The sequence below is a fragment of the Miscanthus floridulus genome, chromosome 1, assembly GCF_019320115.1.
Source record: "Miscanthus floridulus cultivar M001 chromosome 1, ASM1932011v1, whole genome shotgun sequence".
NCBI lineage: Eukaryota > Viridiplantae > Streptophyta > Magnoliopsida > Poales > Poaceae > Miscanthus > Miscanthus floridulus.
The window spans coordinates 43,958,257-43,977,562 of NC_089580.1; the positions used below are offsets into that span (position 1 = coordinate 43,958,257).

Genomic DNA, 19,306 nt, shown 5'->3' on the forward strand with positions numbered 1-19,306 from the left:
TTTTCAGGGACACACATCTGCCTCAAGTCCGGCGCCCGAAATCAGCGTCACATTTTTGGTATGGGCGAAGCTCAGGTGTGGCGTGCTTAGGCTATCCGCACTCGTCCACCTCTATTTCCATCTCTAAAAAGGAATATTCTATCTTAATCATCGAGATTCTCTACTCTATACACATTTCTCCTGCACCCGTGTTATCTCTATTCCATACTCTATACCCACTATTCCATAATTTATTCACCTCCCACCCCCTTTCTCTCCCTCACCAACTCTCTCTCTCTCTCTCTCTCTCTCTCTCTCTCTCTCTCTCTCTCTCTTGCTGCAGTGCATTTAGCGTGTGCACAGTAGTCCTCTGGGAATAGCGCTCGCGCAGCCGGCCGCTACGCGCGCACGCGATACAGGCGCGCGCGGCCGCTATCGCATGCGCATGTGCGTTTGTAGGTGGGTTTAGCGGTAGCGGTGCGGATAGCCTTAGGCGGCAACCAAACACTAGCTAATTGTATCTAGCTAATTGTATAAGATATTGTAGCATCATAATATGCCTCGTAAAGCGTCTTTCGTTTGATAGGACCATGCTTCCCATCTTTTGTGACATAACAAGTGGATACTAGAACGTGATATTGTGTATATTCTAATAATGAAATAGCCTAATAAAAAAGACGGTTAGCGGTCGCCGTTGGCATTTTTCCGTAGGGCTTATTTGGTTAATCTCCTCCTTAAGGATTCAATCAATCCTCTCTGATTCCTTTTAATCCCCACTAAGCCAATACAGTAAGGTCTAAACGGTACAGTGTCTTTATAGTCGCAGAATACCATGGAGCAACAGTCAACTGGCACGTCGAAACTGCTACGCGTTTCATGGTAACCTAAGTCTCATGCACCATCACAGCTGAATCGCCGCGTGCTGTCTTTAACAACAATCGGCCTGTTCGCTAGCTGGTTTCTGAGAGAAAAACACTGCTGGCTGGTTGGTTTGGGCTGACTGGTGCTGGTTTATTCTGAGAAAAAAAACACTATTGACTGACTGATTTGGACTGGCTGAAACCAACGAGCGAACAGATTGAATGGCCCCTGGTCAGCCTGCAGGTTAAACCTCGCTCCGACCATATATATAGCCGGCACCGGCACAAGGCAGAAGGCAAGCCAAAGCCATCCCCCCTCCCCTCCTCTGCCTGCCTGCCTCTTTCACACGGAGCACAGTAGCAGAGAGACGACGCGAGACATCCGTTCCCTTGTCGCGCTGGGCATGGCCATCCCGCTGCCGCGGCATGACGTGACAAAGGGCGGCGGCCAGGCGGACGCCGACGACGCCGCGGCATGGCCGGGCGGTGACGACGACCAGCCGTCGGTGGCGGCGGAGCTGCGCGCGCTGTGGGGCATGGCGGCGCCGATCACGGCGCTCAACTGCGTGGTGTACCTGCGCGCGATGGTGTCCGTGCTGTGCCTCGGCCGCCTGGGCCCGCTGGACCTGGCGGGCGGCGCGCTCGCCATCGGCCTCACCAACATCACGGGCCACAGCGTGCTGTTCGGCCTCGCGTCGGGGCTGGAGCCGCTGTGCGCGCAGGCGTTCGGGTCCCGGAACTACGAACTCCTGACGCTGTCCGTGCAGCGCGCCGTGCTGCTGCTGTTCCTCGCCGCGGTGCCCATCGCGCTGCTGTGGCTAAACGTGGGGCCCATCCTGGTGGCGCTCGGGCAGGACCCCACCATCTCGGCGCACGCCGCGTCGTACGCCGCGTTCGCGCTCCCGGACCTGGCGGCCGGCGCCGTGCTGCAGCCGCTGCGCGTGTACCTCCGGTCGCAGGGCATCACGCGGCCCATGGCGGCGTGCTCCGCGATCGCCGTGGCGCTGCACGTCCCGCTCAACGTCGGTCTCGTCTTCGGCATGGGCCTCGGCGTGCGCGGCGTCGCCGCGGCGCAGGCGCTCACCAACACCAACATGCTGCTGTTCCTGCTGGCCTACATCCGCTGGGCGCGCGCCTGCGAGGGCACCTGGAAGGGCTTTGCGCGCCCCGCCGCCGTCGCCAGCGGCCTCCCCGCGCTCGCCAGCCTCGCCGTGCCCAGCTGCGTCGGCGTCTGCCTCGAGTGGTGGTGGTACGAGGTCGTCACCGTGCTCGCCGGGTACCTCCCCAACCCCGCCGCCGCCGTCGGCGCCGCCGGGGTGCTCATCCAGACCACAAGCCTCATGTACACCGTGCCCATGGCGCTCGCCGCCTGCGTATCCACCCGGGTAAGCACCCTCTCCTCCATCGATATATCACCCTCAAACATGGATCGGCGAAAAACGAAAAACCGATCGTATTCGTATAGATGCCGAGATCTTTGCGCCGGATTTTCTTGCCCATTTGGATTGGGTTTTGGATCGGGTCCATAGATTTGCTTTCGCCAGGTTCACATCGCGGTCGCACGCAGCAGTCAGCACCGGCGTTTTGCTCGTCGGTCCGCGGCGAGGCCGTGATTTTTCAGCTATCACCATGCATGCATGCCACGGAACTTTGACTACTTGTGCCGAGATTGACTTAGCTAGCAGGTAGTCACGGTGTCACACGAAGTCTTGTTTTCTCACTTGTTTATTCTTTTCGTGACGTGGACCAAAACTTCAAAGATTTTCTTTTGGAGAAAAACTCTGCTTTCAGCTATCTCTCTCTCTCTTTCAGATTCCTCTCTCTTTGGATTTAACATGCCCTGTTCCTGAACAATGCATTTTTTAGCATGCAATTCAGAGCCATTGCAGAGTTTTAGTTGTACCTATACTAGCACGTAGTAAAGCTACTCTCTCTTTTCTTGCCAAAGTAACAACAAAGCAACAATCTTGTGCGTGGTGAGTCTGCTTCCTCCTATTGCCATCCTTGGGCATCTCAAATTGGTCTCCACATGTGTGGTGCACCATTACATATTCCCCTGCACTGCTCTACTTTTGTGCGCTAACACGTCAAGTGCATGCACTCCTTCCATGCATACATAAGTAGGCTCCAACCAAAAAGGAAGGCTTGCCTTTTCAATTTTCAATTGAAGAATGCAACAGCATGGAACATGCTGTGGCCATCCATGTTTTCATGTTTGTAAATAAAGCTGATGAAACACGCAGGGAACCATGGCGGTTCCCTTGTTCCGTAGATTCGCAGGTGCCTCATTTTAACCCCGCCCATGGAAGTTACTCCTACTACTAGATACAGTCACACCGATTTTTACAGCGTGGGAAAACGACAATGCCACGTTGGTGGTTGGTCTTCTCATGTCACTGTGCGTTGTGTTGCACAGTGTTTGCATTGCAGCACAGGGACAGGCACTGGTGGCTTGTATAGTTGCCATGAAAAGATTAGCTTGGCTAGTGCGCAGAGCACGAGCCGTCTGCTGCTCGCTGTAACACACTGTTGGGCTTCGTTTTTTTCTCTTCTGTTGAGTTCCAAGAACAGACAAGAATGGCTGGCACGCCAACCATAGGAGAACAGCACCAAAGATCTCGGCAGCACAGCAACGTCTACTGCAGCTTCACTGTGACGCTATGCTCATTTGGTTTTTGATCGGCCCTGATGCCATATTGCCATGCATGCATGCAGGTGGGCAACGAGCTGGGCGCCGGGAAGCCGCGGCGCGCCCGGATGGCGGCGCTGGTGGCGCTGTGGTGCGCGCTGGCGATTGGCGCGGTGCACGTGGCGTGGACGGTGGCGCTGAGCAGGCGGTGGGTGGAGCTGTTCACGACGGAGCCCGGCGTGGTGCGCCTGGCGTCGGCGGCGATGCCCGTGGTGGGTCTGTGCGAGCTGGGCAACTGCCCGCAGACCACGGGCTGCGGGGTGCTCCGGGGCACGGCGCGCCCGGCCGTGGGCGCACGGATCAACCTCCTCTCCTTCTACCTGGTGGGCACCCCCGTGGCGGTGTACCTGGCGTTCGGCGCCCCCGGCGTCGGGTTCCGGGGCCTCTGGTACGGCCTCCTGTCAGCGCAGGCCTCGTGCGTCGCGCTCGTCCTCGCCGCCGTCGTGTGGCGCACCGACTGGCGCGTCGAGGCCATGCGCGCCAAGAAGCTGGCGGGGCTGGAGCTCGCCCCTGCCGCGACCACCGCCGCAGCCGCTGACGACGACGACGCCGAGGAGAGGAAGCGCCTCGTGGTGGCCGCCACCGGCGGAGGGCATGTAGTAGTGTAGTGGTAGGTAGGCTAGCGACAGTGCATGTCGTAGCTGGATGATGACAGCGACGCGACGTGCGAGTGCAGGGTCGCCGTCGTCGCCGGAGCCCGTGTGTCCACCCAGACCCAGCATCAATGGACGCCACGGATCATAGAGTTGCTTGGCTTTTCGCTGCTGCCTACAACTAGCTCGCTGGCCATAGACTAGTAGTATAGGTATAGCTTTGTGTGGCGTGCAGGGGCCTGGACGCCTGGGTGCCTGGCGGGTTATTATAATTGAATAGCTATCTCTGCGCCTGTGGTGCGATGGTGGTGGCTGCTGTCGCGGCGCGCAACTAGCTAGCTAGCGCCGGCAAGTGGTGGCCATGCATGTTGTTGTTGTTGCATTGCACCCAATCCATCGACCTGGTTCATTGGCGCCGGGGAAATGACCTAGCGAGTAGCGATGCGAGCTAGTGGCCACCCCGGGCGGCAGGACGGCCAGGGTGGTGGTCTTCCAGAGGCCGGTGCGGTGCGGCGCGGCGCATGCCATTCTCTCGTTCGCTGGCAACCCACCGGGGCACCCAGACCCAGGTGGACAGATTGGAGGCTTTGGGGAAAGCGGCTTTGCGATATTATTCTTCTCCTTCCCCTTTTGGGAGGACAGGCATCCCGCGCCGTCGCTCTCGCCTTTTCCTCGCGCGGCTTCGGCTTCATCTCGGAGCGTCGTGTCGCCGCCGGCCCGCCGTCGGTGTCTGTTGGCTCGCGGGTGCTGGGTCAGCTCTCGGCCCGCGGTTTTCTCCGCGACTCAGCAGCGCGACGTCGCGTCTTCGTCTACCACATCGCTAGCTAAGGGCTTCGTCGTCGTCGCAACGCCCGGACTGGGACTGGACTTATCTAGCCAGCCACGCACGCCCCCACAGGCGTCGCCATCTTGCATTGGTTGCCGCCTTGCTTGCCGGGCGGACTGGGGCTATCTAGCCAAGGCTGTAATAACGGAGAAAGGGCAGGACACGTAGTACTCAATGTGAGGGCTGTGACACTTGCTGCGGAGTTTTAGCTGTTACATCAAATTGCCTGCCTATCAACACAATCGACATCAACGAAACTACACAATCCATCGGAAGCAAGCGGTTCACCTATAGCGGATATTTTTTATAATAAACTTATCTAGAGATATAAATGTTAAACCTAGTCAAAGTTAACGACTTTCTTTCTGGGACGGAGGGACTCTAGCACCGACAAAAATGCAATTGGAGCCATCAATCGGTGAGCACAACATAGGCCCTGTTACGGGGCGGCATCCCATCCACGGTTCCGAGGCCACGACACGGGGAATCGGTGGTGTAGTTCATTTTTTGATTTTTCTCCTCACGAGCGGTCGTAAGAATCACGGGCACCGCAAGACGTTTGGTGGATTTTTCTGATTCTAGTGGTGGGGCACTCAGGAATCCAAGTATACTCGATTCCAAACAGGGCCATAAGATCGAATAGTACAAGAGGTGAAGATGATATGCTGCGACTCCATCAAGATAGCTCACCAGATGCCGAATATAGGAGCAAGGCAGAACTTTCCAATTGTCGATGGTGGAACACATACTTCGATAAAAAACATTGGTGAAGTCAGATTCGATAGCATAAGGCCCGTCTAAGTGGAATTCACGCCTCTGTTTCCATGACTTCCATGCGTTGAAAACACTGCAGAGAAGTTTCATTTCTATGAAACTCATTTCATCTCATCAAACTTTAATTTTATCTTTCTTCATCAATGCCATGCCGCATCTTTGCTATATGGAACTTCCCTTTGCTAAGTACTAGAGAATTGCTAAGAAGAAAAAGCATGGAACTTTCAGATCGTCCTGTTCGGTTGAACTTATCAGCCATGCTATAGTGTTTTTCTCTCACAACAAAACAGCACCAGCCGGCTTATCAGCCGCAAAAACTATCAGCCGACCAGTTTAGTGGAGGAATCTTTGGTACATCTATTGCTCCACCGTCCCTTTTGCTACAGGATGTTGGAACTGTCTAAATGTTCAGGTTCTCCATTAATATGATATATACCAGAATTTAGAGAGCTTCAAAATACAGCAATGGGCTCTTTTCTTCATGGAGATCTTTATCATAATGTGTTGGGCCATCCGGAAGGCAAGCATTGGTCTAATCTTCGATCAAGTTCAGCCTTCCTTGGAAGATGTAAAAAGGACATCCAAGACAGAATTTGCACTGCTAGTGTGCAAAGCGAAGATATTTCCCACTTATTGACATATGGTTATATAATCTTGTTTAATCTTCTTAGTTTTCTTTTTTTTTTCTCTTTCCTTCTTTGTCTCTCGAAACCCAATAGGCCCCCGCTCCCCTTATCTGTACCAAACTTTGTTTTTGTCAATTTTATTTTCATAGTAGGGGTACCTCTCTCCTATTTATTTAATGTCCATAACACTCTTATGAAACCTTATATTGAGATTGGCGTAGTATACATGAGTGGAACAGACGTGAAGAATAATTGAGTTGTATTATGGTCGAACTATATAATGGCCCCGTTCGCTTCGCTGAAAAAACAAGTCGAAACATTGTTCCGGCTGAAAAAAACAAGTTGAAAAGTATGGATTATAAGAGAAGCGAACATGACCAATAGACGTGTGATTTGTGGGACCGTTTGGCTAGTTTTCTTGAAAAGGCACCATCAGTTAGATAAGTCGTATCAGACTTGGCCTGTTCGGCTGGTATTAAAGTCGGCTGATAAGCCGACTGAAGCTGTTTTGTTATGACATAAAAATACTATAGATTCTACATGATAAATCGGCTGATAAGTTCAAGCGAACAGGACGGCTGTAGATTCTAGCATAATAGACCAAGTGTTTTTTGAATGAATATATAAAAAGTCACTCCACTATTGGTCCGAGGCCAAAAGTGCTCGTGAAATGTACTATATAACTGAATATAACATCAAAAGATATACCTTTTGTTTCTCTGTTCACATTGATCATTAGTATTTTTGTGATAACAACATTGATTAGACTGTGCGCGGATCGAGCTAAGGATGTGGGAATGGAATCAACCTACCAGGCTAAGTTCGTGGCATCGACATCGTGGGGATAGGATGATGCGCATTTACCAGTTTTTTTTTTATCTTTTTATTTCCCCCGAGGAGGGATGCATAGCATGAGATGGACAACAAGAACATGCGCACCACACTTGCATCGAAGGCCGACTTCGGCTGTCCTCGTTCTCTGGCCGAGAATTGCTGTGCGAGGGCTTCTTCGGTGAAGCCTTTGAAAGTTTGGCCGCACCAGCTTTCCTCGTCTCCTGTTTCCTTTTGCTAGAAGGTAAAGCGAACCATCAGATAAACCTGCAGGATTTTTCTTTTCTTTTTTGGGAGAAAAGTTTCCGTGACTTTTATCTTTAGAACGTTATATACTCGTAACCTTCATATATAATAACATTTTATGGAAAAAATTTATCACCGTAACTTCTTATCATAACCTTTCCAATATCAATAATAATAGGATAACGACGTCCGTCCCGTAACCCTGTCCAGACGCGCTCCCGCAAAAGAAAAAAAATCCCCCTCCGCTCGTTCTATTCCATGCGGCACCTCCATCCCCGTCCTCGCCCGGACACCACGCCCCGCTCCGTGCTAGCTGCTGCTGCCTTCACCTGTCGCTCGCTCAAGCCCCATCCCACCCACGACACTGCTGCTGCCTTCACCCGTTGCTCGCACAAGCCCCATCTCGCCCGCAATGCTTTGGCTCCCCATCCCGCACTACGCTCCATCTTGAGTTGCGCCGCGCGCCCCATCTCCTCCCTCACCCCCGCTCCCGCCCCCACCCCCACCCCCACCCACACAAGCACGGCCGCGTCCGCCCCCACGCCGTCGTTGCTTGGGCGGTCGGCTCCGATGGATTCGTGCTATCGGCGGTGGCAAGGGTGCAGCAGCAGCGCACAGCGTGAGGGCGGCCTAGGAGATGGCGCTCCTCACAGGGGCCCTTTAGGCGGCGGCCCTCCTCGGCCTCCTGCCCGGCCGGGCCTCCTCCTTCTCCGTCGTTGCCACTCCGATCCCCACCAGGTAGGCCGCGGCCCGCGCTGCGAACACTGTGTTGTTTCAACTCTGTGTTTCAAGTGTTTCAGACGTTTCAAAGTTATGTTTCAAGTGTTTCATCTGGATATTGCAAAAGTATATCTGAGATATTGCGTATGTTGCAATGACAATATATGCATGTTGGACGCCTATGTTTCAAGTGTTTCATACGTATATTGTAAATGTTTTATCTAGATGTTTCAAAAGTATATCAATCTTGGTGTTGCACATGTTGCAATAGCTATACATACATGTTTCAAACGTTTTATCTGCTTTTAGACGTATGCTGCAAATGTTTTATCCAGGTGTTTCCCTTGAAAGCAGCCGTAGGGCCAAACCATGAGGGCTCCTTTAATTTGGTTTAGTTTTAGGGGTTTCTCGGCTTCTCTACTGCACATGCATTTGCACTGTAGTCAGAGACGGTGGAAGCCTTCGAAATTTAGCTTGTCAAAAAGGTGCCGGTGCAGTGACGGACGGGCGATCGATGTTCCATGAACATACCGTATAGTAGCAAAATTCATTAGAGAGAATACAAAAAATGCGGGAGTCGTATCGAGCTACAGCTACCGCGCGCTGGAACGCCGTCGCTGGAGAGTGGTGGTGTGCGTACCGTACATATGAATCCCGAGGGAACATCACAAAAGGAAAGGAGGGAGGAGATGGGTCCTTCCTTTCTGCCTACTCCTGTTTAGTTTCCAAAATTTTGTAAATTTTTTCAAGATTTTTGGTCACATCGAATCTTTAGACGCATGCATGAAGTATTAAATATAAATAAAAAATAAAACTAATTACACAGTTTAGACGAAATTCACGAGGCGAATTTTTTTAAACCTAATTAGACTATGATTAGACACTAATTACCAAATAACAAATAAAAGTGCTATAGTACTATTTTCTAAAAAAATTCGCCAACTAAAGGCCTTACTTATAATTCGCTCGATCGATCTCGAGCACTAGCAGGCTAGCTAGCTAGTAGAGCAGTGGCTCGAGAGGCACATATCGATCGGAGCATGCAGTCAAGGATGAAGGATCGCGCTGCTGGCTGGCTGGAGGCCGAGCTAGATAGATACGCGCGCGCCAAGACACACGCATGATGAGCTCATGACCGGCCGTAGTGTCTAGTACTAGTGCCTCTAGTGACCTGCTGGTGTGACACCGCTATTGCTGAACACGACGCGGGTTCTTTGCGACATGATGAGCCGTGGAAGAAGTCAGCCTGTAATCATCAATCACTAATCAGGACGGAAACACAGGGGACAGCCTCTCTTTCTGGGTTAAAGGGCAGCGTGCCGCTGATGATGCAGGCGCCAAGCAATTCCGGGATTCCGATTTGGAGGACACCACACTCTCTCTCCGCCCTCCGTACAAAAACAAAACAAAATGTCTACTTCAAGACTAGTCGAACTTCTTAAGATTAAGGTTTTTTTTATCCACGCCATTACAATTCTCCGAATTCGGAGAAAACGTCATTACAATTCCACTATTCGGAGATCCATCTCTTCTCCATCTATACCATTTTCTACACCCGCCGCGTAGAAGGCCCAATATGAGCCACGTATTTCTACAGGAATGTATAACGGTGTCAAGTCCCCGCCTCCTTCCGGGAGCCCGCCCGCGGACGCCTCGCCTCGCGTCGCCGTGCCCCGGACCTCCGCTTCGCCTCGCCCCTAACCTCCGCTCTTGGCGCTGCTCCGGCTACCGTGGCCGTGAACGCCGCGGCCCGTAGGTTACGTGAGTCTGACGCACGTACACCATGGCGGTGGGGAATTAGCTTGCTGGATGCGAACAGGGTGAGCTGGTGATGAGCCGTGGTCTTCCAACGGCGAGGCGCACTACTCCGCGTGCACTGCCTCTGGGAGGGCAGTGAGCCGTACAAGCTAGCGCGCGGTACTTGGAGCGGCGGCGCGCGGCGAGGCGAGCGTCCGCGGGCGGCTCAGTTTGACGGATGGAGACAAAGACTTCACGTCAGTATGCTTTATTGTACGCATACGTGCTGATGGTGGACCTTTATACTAGGGCAGACGTAGAAAATGTCATGGATGGAGAAGAGACGAAGTTATAGTTTGGAGAATTGTAATGGCCTAAATAGAAGAAAAAACACAACGACAGCCTGAAGTCAAATATTGCCGCGGATGGAGCTCGTGCTGTGCACTCTTTGCATAAATTGATCCGACAAGACAGGGCATTGGATCGGATCGCGTAAGTTATTGACTACCTTCCGGTCTCTCGCTTGCTTGACCCTGTCTGTGTTTGCTGGTTATACGCGTTGGAAGCTACTGTTACCCTTTCCATCTAAGCCCATGTTTAGTTCGCGAAAAGTTTTCCCAAAAAATGCTACAATACCCATCACATCGAATCTTGCGATACATGCATGGAGCATTAAATATATACGAAAAAAAACTAATTGCACAGTTTAGTTGGAAATTGCGAGACGAACGTTTTGAGCCTAATTAGTCCATGATTGAACACTAATTGCCAAATAAAAATGAAAGTGCTATAGTAACCAAGTTTTCAACTTTCCACCAACTAAACACGGTCAGTAATGGGGAACACTGTATGTCTGTATCAACAACCGGCTTACGTCCATCGTGGGAACAACGATCCTCCGATGCATCCAAACAAGACCATAAAAGTTTTTTTTTTTTTTTCAAATTATCGGTTGGAAATATGTGAAGGCAGCAGAAAGCGAGTAGTTGGAGTGGAAGACCAACAAGATTGGGAGCTTCTCGGGTGCCCCACCGATCCACCATGATATCACCATGCATGAGTGGCCGTCTGAGCTGTGCTCCATCTCCATCATAAAATCCACACGAAGATGAGAAAGAAGATGCCGACGATTACATGCATAATCCATGAAGATGCTTACATATCTATATCCACTCATTAGCAGGTGCCAGATATTATAAAACCCACTAGAGTAGAACCGCAGGCATTTTCAATTAGTAGTAAGACCAGGACCACCGCCATTAGAGATTAGAGAACTAGCAGTAGGAGTACTAGAGAGAGAGAGAGAGAGAGAGAGAGAGAGAGAGAGAGATCGATCTTTGCTAGCTGTATCGCCAACAGCCCAACAGATCCCTGGAAACAGGGAAAGCGATCCAAGGGGCGTGCTGATCCTGATAGGCTGCTTCCCTCCTTCCTGTCATCCTGCGCCTGTGATTTTTCTTTTCGCATCCATTTCTACTTGAATCTTATAAAGAAAAGGTCCAGTGTAATGTAGTATGTACTGCTACTACATGATGATGGACTCCAGTGCAATAAAATCTTGTCTCGTGTTTGATATTTGAAAGTGCAATCAAGCCCTAATTATATGTTTTGGTTATAATAACCGCGCAATTAGAAAACTAATGAGATTTATCGAGATGACAAGTAGAGAATTTATATTCGAAGACGCAACACAAAACGGAGGAGCCCCCAATTACAAATGTAGATGGCTTCAAACTCAAAGGAGGTTTAAATTCTTTTATATTTTGAATTTGAGTATAGTAAAAGCCGTGCTATAAAGGGAACACAATGCTTAAGCTAATATGTGCTACCAAGTGTTCAAACAACCACATGCATTCTCAGATTCAAAGCCAAGACAATCTACACTTCACTATTACGTTTGATGTCTTGCGTGGTGCGGCACTGCCACACTTGAAGAGAGGCACTGCCGCACTTGAGTCGCGGGCTCCGTCTCGCCCGACCTCGAGGCCGCGGGCTCCGTCTCGCCCGACCCCAAGGACGCGGGTTCCGTCTCGCCCAAAGTCATAGGCTCCGTCTCGCCCGACCTCGAGGCCGCGGCCTCCGCCTCGCCCGACCCCTTGGGTGCGGTGACTGTTGGGGGCTGGGCGGTATATATACCTTTCCCCTTTCTCCCCAACGGCTCTCTGTCCCTTCTTCTTCTTCACTTCAGCACGTCCAAAACAGAGTAGGAGCTCTCTCTATCTCCCTCCATTGTTGACCTCAAGCTCCCAAGCAAATTCATTGATTTTTCCATCAATCCTTGAGGAAAAAGGGTCCAAAACTCGATTAGAGAGCAGCTCCATTGATTCCCCAACTCAAAGAGCACTTGGTTCACGTTTTGGCCGGCGGTTGTGTTTGTTACTCTTGGAATTTGGCTTCTAGCCGGCTAGAGCGTCGCCCGTGGAGCTTGCCAACTTATGTGGCAGCCTCGGGAGGTTTGTAACCATCTCTTAAAGTTAGTAAACTCACCCCACATCTCAAGAGTTAAGTCTCTTGATTTGAGAATGAGAAAGGGTTGGAAAGCCCTAAGCCTTAGTGGCTAACCTCAACAACGTGGAGGTAGGCAAGACTTGGAGGCGAGCCGAACCATGGTATAAATCATTGTGTTACTTATGCTTAATTTACATTACTTGCATGACATATTATGGTTGAGGTGATTTCTAGGGTTTCTAGTCGATCTACTTGTGTGTGGTGTTCCTACCACTTCTAGCTCTTGATCTGTGATTGTCATGCCTGCAGGAAGATAGGAAATTTCTCCGATCTAAGTTTTCGTTCACGGATTTTGAACTATGATTTAAAGTTGTCTGTAGGTGCGGCAATATTGTTGTTCTGACCCAGCAGTGCCTCTGGATGAATTTGATAAAAGTTTAAGTGTTTATTTTGACAGGCCTGTTCACTCTTTCTACGGTATTGCATGTGTCGATGGATGCACAACTGGACAACGGGGGAACAGGCACGCAGAGTAGGGAGCGGCGTGTGGGGTGGGGTCAGCACCTTGACCTCTGTCCTGTTTGGAGACTAGGATGGCTACAAGGATTGTGGTTTTGTTCGTGCGTGATGCGTGCACAGTCGGCGCCGGCTGGTGTTCATGTGAGGTCGGTCTCAACTCATGGATAGATCTGCTGTGCTGGTTGGATTGGAACATGTCTGCTGCTTTGCCGCTGACGAGCGTACTATACTACGTCTACGTCCAGTCCAAGAAGCAAGCCAGCCAGCATCTGCATGCACGGGCACCATTGCGTTGGATCTTCCGGCCGGTCGATCGAGTCGGTAAAAGACTAGTACTGGCCTTGCAAAAAATTTGGCAAAACGATACGGTAGCATTTTCATTGTTATTTAGCAATTAGTGTCCAATCATAGTCTAATTAGGCTTAAAAGATTCGTCTCGTGGATTTCGTCTAAACTGTGTAATTAGTTTTATTTTTTATTTATATTTAATACTTCATGTATGCGTTTTCGTATTTAATATGACGAAAAATCTTGAAAAATTTGATGTTTTAAGAGAGAACTAAACAGAGCCCTAGTGGAACAACAGCGCCGAAGCCGGCCGAGCAGAGTATACCTGCCGCCAGCCCCAGCTACCCACCGGATGTCATCTTTCATTCGCTCGCTCCGTAAAGCCGGACGAGCAGAAGAACTTTGGACGTCCGACCACTAGCACGTTCGATCGCAAAGACGTTCTGTGTCTAGCTTCACCAGTGTTCCTCAACTTGTTTGGGGTATGAACACCGACACACTGTAGACGAAGGTGATGAGCCACTTCACCATAGATCATAACCGGGTCGGAGCCAAGATTGCATTTTTTTCATACAATAAGTCACAACCAAGATTGCGTTCAACTTTATTTAGGGGGTGTTTAAATCCAGAAGCTAAACTTTAGGGATGTCACATTGAGTGTTCGGATAATAATAATAAAATAAATTACACAAATTCTTAGTGATCCGCAGGACGAATTTATTAAGCCTAATTAATCATTCATTAGCATAGATTACTGTAGCAACACATTATCAAATCATAGACTAATTAGGCTTAAAAAATTCGTCTCGCAAATTAGTCTCGGTCTGTGCATTTAGTTTCGTAATTAATCTATATTTAATACTCCATACATATGTCAAACATTCGATGTGACAGGGACTAAAGTTTAAGAAAGGGAAAATAAACAAGACCTAATACAATGTTTAAACCTTGTTGGAACCACAACTTGCCCAACCATTTTCGTATCATGAACTTTAACTGGATGGAGCAAGGCTGTGTCCGAATCCTTGGCTAAAGTTCAATCATTGTCACATTGAATGTTCATAGACTAACTAGGAAGACTAGACATGAGCTAATAAAAAAACTAATTGCAGAAGCCCTAGCTTAATTTACGAGCCGAATCTATTAAACCTAATTAATTCATCATTATCAAATATTTACGGTAGCGCCACATTATCAAATCATAGACTAATTAGACTTAATAGATTCGTCTCACAAATTAGCCTTAATATGTGTAATTAGTTTTGTAATTAGTCTATGTGTAATACTCCTAATTCGTATCAAAAATTCGATGTGACAGTACTAAACCTTAGCCCGCTGGAAACAAACATGGCCGTTCAGTGTCTAACCATTTTTATACCATGAACTTTAATTGGCTGGAGCCAAGATCACATCCATGTGAGACATAGTTTCCGGGTACCTTGCAAGGAAATGTGAAGATCTAATTTGACTAGGACTCTTCGTATAGAATCCTAGTAGCATTGCTACTTTAATCCAACTATAACTCCTCCGACTAGGAGACCTGCCTCCTGGACTATATAAAGTAGGGTAGGGCTCCATAGATCGGCAGATTGTATAACATCTCATGCACAACAATCCAACGCAAAGGCATCACGCCAAATTGGACGTAAGGTATTACGCTACACTAGCGGCTTGAACCAGTATAAATTGTTGTCTTCGCGTTTGCCGCCGAGTTCTGCATACGCTGAAGCTCCCCAAACTTTGTCCCGAGTAACCCCGTGACAGGTTATTGGTCGTCAAACACCGATAGCTGACGCGCCAGATAGGAGCTTTCGACGCAATTGCGTTCAAGAAGCTCAACATACCTCAAGATCAATGTCATCCGTGGCAACTCGGCTTCTGGCGGCGGCGTCCTTCAACACCTATGATGGGGTTCGACGTCTAGAGGCGATTTGCGGCGGCACGTTATCGTGTGTAAAAATGCGGAGTTAATCCACGGCCGTCGGCGTTCATCAGCAGGACGAGTCCACGTCCTCCGTGACTTTAGCCCCATCAGATCCGTCCTGCATCGAAGCCTGAAGGCTGCTCGTGGCATGATGAATCCAACTTCGAGCCACGGCCGGCGATGGATTTTTTTGGAACATCAGATTGAATCCGACTTCGAGCCGGTGCCGGCGAGCGGACTTCCCTGACGTCTCCCAACTAGCAAGCAAACAGAAAGGCATACGCTCAGCCAAGCAATGCAGGATAGAGTTTGGATTCCATGCCAACAACAACAAAAAAAAAACTCGCACGTCCAACCAATTTCATCACATACCATAATCGGGTTGAAGCCAAGATCGCATCCAACCGAATTTTAGGTGTGGCTGCTGGGAGGATGGAATCATAAGTCATAAGGGCATATGCCCCCATGTGCACTAAAAAATGGCTAGAAGTTAAGGTTAGAAGCTAGCTTCTCTAGATTGCATTGCTCCATGAGCAGTCACGATGTTGCATGATCGCATAGATATTATAAGCTCATTCCTTCACCCTACCTCACAACGCCAAGAAGGCTGAACACCACAATGGCCCGTCGACGAGTCAAAGGACATTTTGACGATTGAAAGTATAGAGATCTAGCTTTCTGTGCTAGTTGTTTTAGTTATCATTATCGTCGTCTGCATATCTTGTTGCAAGCACAACCATGCATGGAGGGCGGCGGGGGAGCCTCTTGTCGCGGGGATCTGTGGTAGTCGACCCGAAGGTCGGTGGACATGATGTTGTTGCGCAGTGAGCAGAGGCATACGGTGGCACTTAATTTGGGAAGAAGGAAATATTTATTTACACGAGCATGGGCATGTAATGCTCCGTACTCCCCGTGTCCCTTAAATTGAGTCGTTTGGGAGAACGGCGCCGGTACCCAGGACATCGGTAAAATGCCTGCATACCTGTAATTCCCGCCCTGTTCGGTTAGGTTGGTTTGACTTATAAGTCATGACTAAAAGTACTGATGACTGATTTGATGTGAGAAAATATACTATTCATTGACTGATAAATTATAACTTATAAGCTAAGGGCCTGTTTGGTTTCAAATAAGTCATCTACTTATAAGTTAAAAAGTGAAATAAGTGACTTATTTTGCCTAACACCACCAACTTATAAGTCACCCCTGCTTATAAGTCACCCCTGCTTATAAGTTTTAAGTTGGTTCACCTCTGCTTAAAACTTATAAGTCACCCTTTTCCGCGTGGGGTCTACACCTTTAATGAGCTTATAAGTTATCTAAAACTAAACATGCATGATTTATAAGTCACTGATTTTTAATCACCTGACTTAACAAGTAACCTGACTTATAAAACCAAAAGTACCTAACTGGTACAAGTAGCAGTAGGTGGCGACGGATGTCTGAGCTTATTTTATTCCTGGCCGAGTTCCATTGGCCGGCAGGAGTGAAGGCAGAAGGCTGATGCCTCTGTGAGACACGGACAGCTGCGGTACGGTAGTTATAAGTGGACTGTAACGTTTGCAGATTACTGTAGTCGTTTTCCGAGACAAAATTTGACTTCTAGGCTGAGGCCTGGTTGAGATCGAGGTTAGAAATCAGTATTTGGCACTGTAGCACTTTTGTTTGTATTTAACAATTATTGTTTAATCATGGTCTAACTAGGCTCAAAAGATTCGCCTTGTAATTTAAAATCAAACTGTATAATTAGTTATTTTTTTATCTATATTTAATACTCTATACATATGTTTAAAGATTTAACGTGATAATGAGAGAGTAAAAAAACTTACCATCACTTTTTTTTTTTACGCAGGGAGTAGTACTAGTATGTGCTAGGGTGTTGAATCCCAATGCACGGCAAAGATTGTGCATATACCCGCTTTTTGTGCTGTTACCAACAAGCTATACTACTGTGCTAGGGTCAGGTGTCGTCGCTGCATGCATCGCGCCGTCCCATCCCAGGCAGGCATGCACCCACACCGAGCTGTAGTAGCTGCTGCAGCGCAGTCCAGAGTGCAGAGTGCAGAGTGCAGGAGCAGGACTGCAGCCTGCACGAGAGGCCGAGGTGGCGGCCAGCCCGAATTGGAGTGCAGCACTTTCCTCCGTCCATGATAGGAGCTGTCGATCGGCTGCGTGCATGCGCTGTTCGTCGGTCTCTGCAGGCTCGCGTCGCGTCGACCGGCATGGCATCGCCGTCACCGGACACCGGCCTCCGTTCGTGCATTCAAGTGAACGCCGGCCTCCGGTCACTACTTGTAGGCTGTAGCTGGCGGCTAGCGCTGCTGCTCCCCGTGCCGTCCAACACCTGATGCACGGCTGCACCTCTGCATGGCCAACCTGCGTGGGTCAATGAATGGGCGATGGCTCTCACCTCTCGCTCGCAGCAATTGCATGCACCTGCAGCCCTGCAGACCTTTATACAGGGCCTAGTATAGATGAACAGAACCTCCATGGCCTTTTTTTTGGCACTTCATCCAAGATCCATGGCCTTTTTTGCAGTTCGATCTTCGATGAACGGAACGGTGAGCCGCCGGCGCAGCAGCAGGACCGACCACTAGTGTAGAGTACTGGTACTGTACGTGTACTCCTCTACCGGTACGTACTCGGTACGGAGGAGTACGTGCTGTTCAGTGTGCTCACTGTTCGGACTTCGCCTTTTTACAGTCGCACGCAGCTGAACTTGCTTGCTGCAGGAAACATATCTCAGGTGCTGCCTCTCTCTCTCTCCTACAGTAGAAGACGTTGTACAAGATGTACTGGCTCCGTTCCAAACTACTCTCTCTCCTTACATAAAAGAGAATGTGACTATAGAATGAGTCGGAGTCAAACTAGTTTAATTTTCATCAAGTTTACAGTGAATAATATTAATATTTATATCTTCAAAAAAGTTTATTATGAAAATATATTTCATAATCAATTTAATGATACTTATTTTGTATTATACTTGCTAGTAGGTTTTTATATAATTTTAGTCAAATCTCAAACCGTTTGACTTCTCAAAAAGTGATAATTGCATTCTTTTATGAACAGACGGAGTACAAGATGTTTTGGCTTTTATAGATATATTATTTTAATATATGTATAGATATAATGTATATCTAAGTGTATATCAAAAGTCATGTATTAAAAAAGTAAAATATTTTATAATTTAAAATAGAGAGTGGCGTCCACTGGGATTGAGTAAAAGACATGACTACCCCTATAAACTCATTATGACATTGCTGAGACTATCTCCAACAGACCAAACTCAAACACAATACCCATTATAAGGATTGGATCACGCACAGTCGCTGCATCACCGACCCAAAATTTCCTTTCTCCAACAACAGCGAACCCAAAAAAATCTGCTGCTCCTCGCCCGCCCACGCCACGCGGACTCGTCTGTGGCGACGTGCCGCTCCATCACGGCCATCTCGCCGCTCCCAATCTCGCGCCCAGGTGCGGCGGCACGAGGACGCCCCTCCAGGCCCGACACGACGGCGCGGGACGAGCACGCCCAGGCGCGGCGGTGCGGCGACGCGGCGCGCCCCATCCGGCCAGCGGTGCGGGCGAGCGCGCCTCTCGGTGACGCGGTACGACGGCGTGGGTTGGTGGGACCCAGGGGCACCACCAGCGCATGGGTTCTTCGGCGCAAGCAGGTGAAGGTGGCATCTCTCCCTTTCTCCTCTCTTTCCCTCGCCGGTGCCCAGGTCCAGCGTCGATCTGTGCTTCTCGGCCTTGATGGGGTCGATCCGAGGCCTCCACGACCGGATCCGGGGTCGCCATGGCCGGATCCAATGCCTCCATGGCCGGATCCGTCCTCCCGCGCCTGTGGCCGCGGCCATGGACTGCCGTGTCGTGGTTCTGCCACACTTGTGGCGCCGTCGAGGAGAGAGACGACGGAAAGAGGACGCATATGTGGGTTCCCTCTCTCCTTCTACGCAAAATAGGTGCTCCCTTTGGCTATTCTGTTGGAGGCCGTTTTTCACTGTGCCGAACCAAAAATGGATTTGGGTAGCGGTATGCGTGGCTTGTTGGAGACAGTCTGACCATTTGAGTTGACACGCTCATTAATGCATTGCTTGCTATCATGCCACACCAACAACAGAGTATTTTTTGGAAAAACAAATCATCCAACTACACCAACTTTTCACATTTTTCACGTGTACCTCCCAAACAGATCTTACATTATTTTCGAGCGACAAATAAAACACGCCTACACCCTGTTCGC

At 49.4% G+C, this 19,306-nt stretch overlaps 1 protein-coding gene across 1 annotated transcript; it reads left to right on the plus strand.

Annotated features, from left to right (window-relative positions):
• The first annotated feature begins 1,118 nt into the window (after positions 1–1,118).
• LOC136481812 (protein DETOXIFICATION 54-like) lies at positions 1,119–4,880 on the plus strand. Its single transcript, XM_066479102.1, has 2 exons — positions 1,119–2,224; positions 3,555–4,880. The coding sequence occupies exons 1-2, from the start codon at positions 1,244–1,246 to the stop codon at positions 4,134–4,136; spliced, it is 1,563 nt and encodes a 520-aa protein (XP_066335199.1). The 5' UTR covers positions 1,119–1,243; the 3' UTR covers positions 4,137–4,880.
• The last annotated feature ends 14,426 nt before the right edge of the window (positions 4,881–19,306 follow it).